Source organism: Marmota marmota, unplaced genomic scaffold (assembly GCF_001458135.2).
Source record: "Marmota marmota marmota unplaced genomic scaffold, marMar, whole genome shotgun sequence".
Lineage (NCBI taxonomy): Eukaryota > Metazoa > Chordata > Mammalia > Rodentia > Sciuridae > Marmota > Marmota marmota.
The window spans coordinates 5,079,665-5,088,461 of record NW_026000261.1 but is presented as its reverse complement, the minus strand read 5'-3'; the positions used below and the strand labels follow the sequence as shown (position 1 = coordinate 5,088,461).

Sequence of the window (8,797 nt, the reverse complement as noted above, 5' to 3'; positions counted from 1 at the left end):
GGGGGGGGGGGGGGGAGTTCCTTTTGGGCCATATCCTTGCAGGGCAAGGATTGGTGGAGTGAAGGGGTGTGGGCTTTCCAGTTTTCCAGTCTCTAGCATCCCCCAGTGTCTCTTAGACCGTGGTTACACCCCTGCTTCCTATTACTTGGCCTGACACTTGAGGCATTTTAGCTCAGGACCCTGCTGCATGGAATGAAGCCCAAAGCCCTTAGTGTGGCTCCTACTGTGGTACATGGCCCAGCCCTGCCAGCCTGAGTCTTCCGCCTGTTTATTGCCCTCATCCCACTCTCCTACTTAAGTCTTAACTGTGATTCTCTGAATTGCCTCACTCTGTCTGACTGGGAGTAGGCTGCTGCTTTGGAATCCCAGGGCCCCCCTTTAGGAAGTCCAATTCAGGACCACTCCCATGCTCCCTCTATCAAGAAGCATTCTTTGCTCCACCCCATCCTGCAGGCTGATTTTTATCTTCACATTACAGCCACCCCTCCACCCCACTCCTTTATAATTGTTGACCATGAGTCTGAGGCTGCAGGGAACTTATCTTCTTAGAATAGTCTAGCTGCCTCATAACTATTGAATGAATGGATCAGTCGCTAAAGGAAAGACTTGGGAAAGTACTAGTCCAGGATATGATATCACCCCTGCTTCCTTGAGTGGGGGGGGTTCAAGTCCCTTTCATTCTCAAACCACCCCCTCTGAGTCCCCATTCAGAGTGACACCTGCAGCATTCTATAAACCATGCCCCTGCTCTGTAAATTCTGGAATATGTCCAAGCCTACTGGGATCTATTCCCAGAAATAATAGAAAGGAAATATATTATTTTTGGAGTTCCTGGGGGGAGGAGTTGTTCAATAGTTCTTCGATGGCACCACTGTTAGATATGGCACGTCTTCAGTTCTTTGAATTACAGTGACAGCATCTTAACATTTCATTGAACACTCATGTTGTGCCAGATTCTGGGGCTATTGTTATTCCCTTTTATAAGCAAGTAAATTGAGTCTTCAGGGAGTTTTAACCACTTTCCCAGGATCACGTGGCCAGTAAGTGGCAGAGTTGAAGCTTGCACAACCAAGGCCATCTGAGTTTAAAGTTAACATTCTCAATCACCACATCATACCTTTCCTCAATGAACTAAGAGGAAATAAATGTAGAAATGAAGACTTCATAATTTTATACACACACACACTCATATATATAATCAACAATATATTGTGCATGTATGTGATTCCAAGTATTAGTTTAAAAATGAAAGAAAATTATGAGTCATAGAAAAAATGACCAAGGAGACACAGCAGGCATTAGCAGTGATTATATTCTGGTAGTAGAGTACTGGGGCTGTTTTTCTTCTTTTCCTCTATCTTTTTTTTCTACTTTTCAGCATTCTAAATTACCTTTAATAAGCATGTATTATTTTTATAATAAAAAATCATCTCTTTATAATGGCCTCAGCATCGAATGGCAGAACAGAGGTCAGGAAGGGGCTGTTTTGAGTACCCAGCTAATCAGCAAGGCTCTCTCTGAAGTAGCTATCACTGATGGGTAAAAGGGGACAATGAACAGGCTACAACTATGACCTTAGCATCCATGCCCTCATGGGCAGAGGAAAGTGGGTCACTTTTTCCACAATCTCACCTTCTCCCATCTCCCTCCAGGTGCTTACACCCCAGAGCCCCTCAGCAGTTTCCGGTGGGCTCTTCTCTCAACTGGCCTCATGTTCTTTTATCACTTCAGCATTCTACAGATCCTCGGCCTGGTAAGTTTGGTTCAATCCCCTTCTCTCCCCTCTGTTTGGAGTTCTCCATAAATCTTGATAATCCTTCTTGGCGCTGGTGTATCATTTTGTTTTGAAAATACAAGATGCTAAAGGCCAGAATGTCAGATTGTTGTGTCTGGGTTGCTGATTTATGATCCACAGCCTTGGCCTCTCCAAAGAATTTTCTGAATCCTTCAGTAATGTCTGTTTTTTAATCCCTGGGGAGGCAAGGATGCCCTTCACTCCTGGCCACTTGGGTTGGAAACAGTGGGAAATGGTTTGCTGTGGACCTCATGGGGAGTTGGGATTCTAGCTAGCCTTGGCCCCCCTGGGCCTGGGGCAAGTCTCTGACATTGGGTCTGTTCTGGGCCTGCTCCCGGGTTCTTTATTTCCCCTGAGCTGTGTGGCCATGAAAGTGTGTTGTTGGGGACCCCCATTGCATTCTGTGGTGTTCAGAACTGCCTGGAGTGTGGAGAATGGTTGGACTCAGTAGTTGAGTTATCCAGAGTCCAAGATCGCCGGTATTGCAAGGGTGGTTATTAGTGGTAAAGTGAGTCAGGAAGAGCTCAGGGTTGGGGACAGGGTCAGGAGACCCAAGGTGAAGTCCTGATTCTGTCTCTGCTCTAAGTGAGTCACTTCACCTTTGAGGGCAGAGAGTTTTCCACCTCTCTGTAACTTGGTATAATAGCCCTAACCTCCCTGAGAGGTGGTAAGGACTTGTCTTTAGCATGAGCAGACTTATAGGGCTCTGGAAGCCAGGTGTTGTGGCATATCTGGTTTGGTGTGGGCAGCATTAACGTAACAATAGCCGTGTGAGCCTCGTGTGACCTTATCGTGCAGGATAAGAGCGTGTGTAACCTATGTCCCCAGTACCTTTTGGAGAATCAGTCACTTTTCCTCCCTTACCTCTCACTGCTCCCCACTGACATCCTGCATTTCCAAGGTGTCAGTGTGCTCATGTCACCATACATACCATGCTCTGGCCATGCCTCCTACAGGGAGGGCTCCACTCACCCCACTTGTTACCATTATCCCCTGTCCATCTTTCATGAGTCCATTCAGGTGCCACTTCCCTCATGAAATCTTCTCTGAGGACTCAGCCCCCATTCCATATGTTCCTCAGACCTCCTCATGGCGTGTAAACCTTGGTGGGCACCGTCTGGTTTGAGGTCAGATGCAATAAACCGATCGCCCTCACTTGATTGATTGACAGTTACATGGAGGCAGGGACCATGCTGTTAACTACTCTTTTTATCCCATAATACCTCTCCAGGAACTAGGCACATAGCAGATTCTTAGGAATGGCAACAGGCTCTGGGCACAACTAGAAGTCAAGCCTGAGCAACACTGAACAGCTTTTCTCCTGCATATCCCTTCCCATCACCTCTAATGGGCTGTGGCCTTGCTTCCCTCAGAAAACCCAGGGCAGGGAAACCCGTTCATGAACAGATGGGGATTGGTCAATCCCTCCTTGTCCTGCCCCCCATTAGGTAGAGAAGGCTGAAACGGCGTAAGCCAGAGAACGCCTAAGGATGGCGAACGCTCACTCTACCTCCCTTGTCCCTGCAGGTCACCGAAGTGAATTTGAACAACATGCTGTGTCCGGCCATCTCAGACCCATTCTACGGCCCCTGGTATCGCATCTGGGCCTCGGGACACCAGACTCTCATGACCATGACCCACGGGAAGCTGGTCATCCTGTTCTCATACATGGCTGGGCCCTTGTGTAAATATCTGCTGGATTTGCTCCGGCTTCCAGCCAAGAAAATAGACTGAAGGTGCTTGTTTTTTTTTTCCTCCTCCCCAAGGAAGCAAGTCCTGACTTGACTTGGAGAACACCCAGTTCTTGATGAAATCATGGGAGAGGGTAGTAGGATGTTGGTGTATTTCTTTTTTCCTCCTCTGTCCTATTCTTCCACCACTCTTCCTTCCCCAGCTCCTCCCCCAGGTTAGCTCCTTGCGCCTGGGGCATGGTGTGGGCCTGGATCTTCCCTTCTTCCTCCCCTTGGCTCTGTCTCCCTGCTCTGAGTGGCCTTATGCGGGGAGATGGTAGTCTGGCTCCCTTGCTCTGCTTGTTGGTGCTTTAACAACAGCTGGTTGAAGAGGCAGGGAACAACAAGCAGTAATTCTTGCAGTATCACAGCAGTGAGATCAGGTTGTGTTTCATTTCTCCACTGCCAGGGACCTCCATGCTCTTGCTGGGATCCCCCTTTGTCTCCAGCACAGCCCCCACTGGAAGGGGACTCAGGCCTTTTATCTATACCAGCAGCAAGCCCAGAGCCAAGGGATTTCCCACATAGTGGGCAAAATAGAACTGGCCAGATTCTTCCCACTGCTGTCCCATGACTCAAAGCAGGGAGCTGCCCAGCCACTCCCTCTAGGATGCTGCCCAGGGGAGGAATGGAGGACACTACCAGCCTTAGGGCAAGATTCCACCAAGGGGCCTATTGAACTGTGGTGATGGTGAGTCCACAGCAAACAGGGTAGAAATATACACAGTGCCAGGCAGGACCCTGTGCAATCTGCCCATGAGAGCTGAGACCTGACCCACATCCCAATCAGAAGTGAGCACAGGAATTAAGAAATCAATCAATGGAAGTGGTAACTTGAGAAAACTGTGATTTGAATCATTCTCCACATTCATGTTGATAATAGATACCATCCAAATCTCCAGTGCCCCTTCAACTCGTTCTTGTCCTCTCTTTTGGTTTCTGTGTCTCTGTCTCTTAGGCAGCTTCAAGGAAGAGTGAGCTGGAGTTGGGGCTTGGGGTTGTTTTACTTGTTTGTTTTTGGATGCTTGAGTTGGGAGAACCATTGCATCAAGGCCTATTTCTGGAAGGTCCTATAGATCCTTTTCTGGGGTTTGCAGGGTGTGGCCTCACCCTGGTTTGGGAAGCTGAAACTCCAGCCAGTGTTATTTCCCCAGGGCCAGGTTTCTTCAGTACAGCCCGACTCTGCTGAATTGTTCAATGTGGGAAGTGTCACAAATTTCCCACCCTGCCCTCTCAAAAGCCCATGTCTAGGTCAAAAGGGAGCTGTCAAAGGATACGTCCCCAGGGGTTCAAGTGCTCCAAAAGGAGGAGCTTTTGTTGACAGACTTGCACTCAGTTGTGCGTGCACCTCAAGAAGTGGCTGCATGGCTGCTGACACCTTGCTGACTCCTACTAGGGTCAGGTCTGCTTAAGAACAGAAAAGCAAGCTCCTGCAAGCCTCCCCTCCCCTTCACCACTCTAGACATCCTCATTGCTCTGGGCCAGTTCCAGTATTTTAAGCTTTCTCGTATTAGACCTAGATTGTACTTCTGGCAAAGGTGGTCATGATTTTAGCCAATGGACCTCTAGGAGGCAGTGCCATGCAGGAGAATCTCTGAATAAGCTGAGACCCAGGGAAGCAACCCCAGGAGGGACCATCCATCACAAGATGCCTGCTGGCAAGAGCACAGAGAGCAGCAGAGGAGAACATTGAGAGTCCATGAGCCCCTTGTGATCCATAACCTTCATTTCCTGCCATCTTGGAGGCGGGGCCAAGCTTTTCTTAGCGCCTCTCACTGTAGGGTTACTCTCCAGAAGAGGGACCTCTTGAGCAGCTGGATTCACCCTGCCCACCATCAAGCTGCTATATGTAGGAGTGACTAGTGAGGAAATGTGTGAGGTCTTGGTGCCCATTGACCTCTTTAGAGGTTATGAGAGGAGCCCCTGGAGACCTGGCCTGGACCCTCGGATCTATGTCTCAACTGGGGACCAGCCCCAGAATGCCACAGTGGTGTGACAGTAGGCCCACTCTTCCTCCCTCTTTCTGTGGCATGGCACAGATTTCCAGTCATCTCGGGCTTTCCCCACACTGCCCTGGTTACAGCTCAGCACCCCATTTTGGCATGTACTTTCTGGAGCTTGGAAGGAAAGAAGAAGTGAAAGCTACTTTCTCCTTATACCTGTTAGGTGAAGGGGAGAAGCATAGAGGCAGGCTGGCTCATGATCATGGAAGTCGAAGGAACAGATAATGGGCCCCATCTACGGGTTCCACAAGGAGTCTTGCCCTCTATTTGGGGTATTGGGGAGCAGTAGGCATCAGAGCTGGTCCATGTCTCTCCCTTACCTGGGGCCTAGCCCACCTGGAGAGAGGTACCCTGATCAGAGGCAAGACAGCCTGCTTTGGGAGTGGCCCCCATACCTGTCCCACAGCAGACTGACAGCTGTCGGCTCTAGTACAGAAGTGAGGGAGAAGCCACAGTTTGCACACCCAGGGATAGAGGGCGCTGGCTTCCCAGTTCCTCCTCAGGGCTTTCCTGTCCGAGCTGAGGCTGTTCCCCAAGCACCCTGGCCCAGCTTCCAGATGCTGTCTGCCAGTGTGTAAGAGTATGTGGAAGTGGCCAGCTGCCTTTCAGACAGCCCCAGGAAGGGAAACCAATGCTCGGTCAGGCCCCCAGGAGGCCTTGGTCAAAGATCTGAGCCAAGGAGCACAGTCTGTTGAGCTGGCCAACTTGCGACCTCCACTCTGAATAGCAGAAAGCTGGTCGCGTCTGCTTCAGGTCCTCCCCATAGTGTTTGGTTTTGTACACCAAAGATCTGGCACACCTTGCTCTGCAAGGCAGTGATGTGCTCCTCTGTCAGCCTGTGGTGTTCTGAAGCCACAAACTCTGCCTCCCCAAACCTCTGTCTCTCTGGGGACTCGGTAGCACTTACAGAAGCTGTGTGCAGGTCCCTTGGGGTAAGCGGGGCAGCTGGCACACTTTACTGTACAGTACCTCAGTCCAGCCGTCAGATCATCCCTTTTGCTGTAGCCTCCATCAGGGTTGTGATATGTGTGACTATTGATGATTCAGTGTTTTGTGACATGGGCACAGCTCCCCACAGATAGCTCAGTGTCAGCAGGTCTCTGCACTGAAGTCAGGGATGGAGGGGGGATGCCCTGGGCATGAGCTGGGTACTCATGAGGTAGCAAAAGTGCCCTTCCCTCTTCCCTCTGCCTCTTCTGGATTTGTGGGCAGTGACCTAGCACCATCTATCTTCTCTGGAAGAGGGGTTTCTAGATGGTTTCTACTGAAGGGGAGGTAGAGGAGGGAGGGGAAAAGGCCATGTGTCACACTGTAGGACAAGACACTGGTGTTGGTTTTGATCAACTGGAAGCAGGCACATGGGAGGGACTCCTACAGGCCCTGCAGGCTCCTTGGCAAGGCCCACACCTTGGAAGGGGCTTCCTGGTTGCGGCTCTGCCCTCTTTGAGGTGGGGATCCTGGGAGAGGGCATGAGCCTTCCTCTTCTGTATAAAGAATGAGCCCATTTGTGCTCAGGAAAACCTAGTCTCTTGCTGTTCCCCTTGTCTGTAACATTTTTGTACACTGGCTTGATACTGGTGGCACTAAACGGATACAAAAAAAATCCCATGAAAAACAAAACAAAAAGTCATTTCAAGCAAAAGTGTTGTTTTGGAAACTCTTTGCTTTCTTTTAGTATCAATGTTGTGTAACATTTTAAAGACTTCTGCATTTATATTGGTATTATTGTAGCAAAGAGAATAAGATAGGCTGATATGTAACTATTTCTGCTGGGACATTGGCAAATGCCTCTGCCCCTCTTACTATTCCCCATCCTTCCTTGTTCCCAGGCTGGGATTGCTGTGCACTGGGCCCACCCCTCCCACCCCCATGCAGTGCCTCCCTTCAGAACCAGCCTTTGTAACCTCCCTAGATAGCAGCAGGGTGAGCCTCTTTGTCAGGCTGGTTCTTGGGTGCTCTGTGCCCCTCCCCCCCACCAGTTTCCTCACCTCTTGGGATGTTTTGTAATGTGTTTCCTCTGTTTTGTAAAACCTTTTGATTGTAATGAAATGATTTCTGCAGTCACCTTTGGAAATAAATTGTCCTTAATTTGTGTATTTAGCATTCTGAATCTTAGTCTCTGATGTTTATGTTCTTGAAGATCCCTGAATGAAAAGGAACCCTCACAATGGGACTTATTGCTACAATTGTTTTCTTCTTTTACTATTATTAAAAGACTTATGAGAACCCAGGAGTCCTGGCCCTGCTTCTCAGAATCCTTTAAGAAGGCCCTCTGCTTTGAAGAGTAGACAAAAGGGATCATTTGTTGGCCTTGCATACTTGGAGGACACCCCCTCCCCAAAGGGTGGCTGGCTCTCAGTAGAGCTCTGCCCTGGAGCAGTGTGGCTGCACTCCTTATTCCCACACACTGCCTGGCTTCCAGGAATCCAGTGGGCCATTTTCTCTTAGCAGGGTTTGCCTTCTGGGGACATTTGCTGGCCTCCTGGACTCATGGTATTCTGGGCCAGGCTGAGGGACTGAGATCAAAAAATCAAAAGCATCATGTTCAGGTCCACTCCACCCAGGGACCTGTATGTCAGTGTTGCTAGCAGGGGATTGGGCTGTTCCCAACAAGGGTCAAAATATCACCTTGGGGAAGAGTGAGTGAAAATTACCCTGCCATTCAGGAACAGTTAGACCTGCTTTTCCAAGGCCACTGGGTCCTACTGCCTTTACACCAGACAGGCCCTGATCCATCTTTTAGCCAGTAGTGCTGCTTCCAGAAGGGTCACAGCTAAGCAGCACAACAGCCAGTGTAAGCAGATCTCACCATTTGCCAGTAGTTGGGCACCCAGCTCTGAGAGAGGCAGAGCTCTCCAGTCCTGGAGTAGAAAACTTACCAGCTTGGGAAAGCCATTCCCTCTCTCCCAGCTTCAGATTCTCCATCTGCAAAGCAGTAGCTACACACCTGTGTGCCAGGTGCTAAGTCCCTTTCCATACGCACATGCATACCTGCATGAGCACCTCTGACAATCCCCACAGCCAGTCTGGAAGCTGTTTGATCATGCTGTTCCTGATTGACAAGCAGAATGAGTAAACTAAGGTTCAGTAATATATGGAGGGACTGGGACTAGAAAGCAGTTTCATTAGACCTCAGTGCCCATGTGCTTCTGGGCTCCACTGCCTTTTTGGTGTTCTGGGATTACTAGGGAGATCACTGCTTAGGGACCTCCAGTCTGTATTGAAGAAAGAGAAGAATTGGGCAGTGAGGTATGGACAAGAGAGAGAAC

At 49.5% G+C, this 8,797-nt stretch overlaps 1 protein-coding gene across 3 annotated transcripts in view; it reads left to right on the top strand.

Annotated features, from left to right (window-relative positions):
• The window catches only part of Tmem164 (transmembrane protein 164), a 101,992-nt gene extending 94,354 nt beyond the window's left edge, over positions 1-7,638 (top strand). For all 3 annotated transcript variants that reach the window (XM_048796859.1, XM_048796860.1, XM_015497927.2), the window contains 2 exons: positions 1,653-1,753; positions 3,323-7,638. In XM_048796859.1, coding sequence (XP_048652816.1) covers positions 1,653-1,753; positions 3,323-3,529 — 308 coding nt within the window. In that variant the 3' untranslated portion in view covers positions 3,530-7,638. The remainder of the gene's footprint in view (positions 1-1,652; positions 1,754-3,322) is intronic.
• Positions 7,639-8,797: the final 1,159 nt, after the last annotated feature.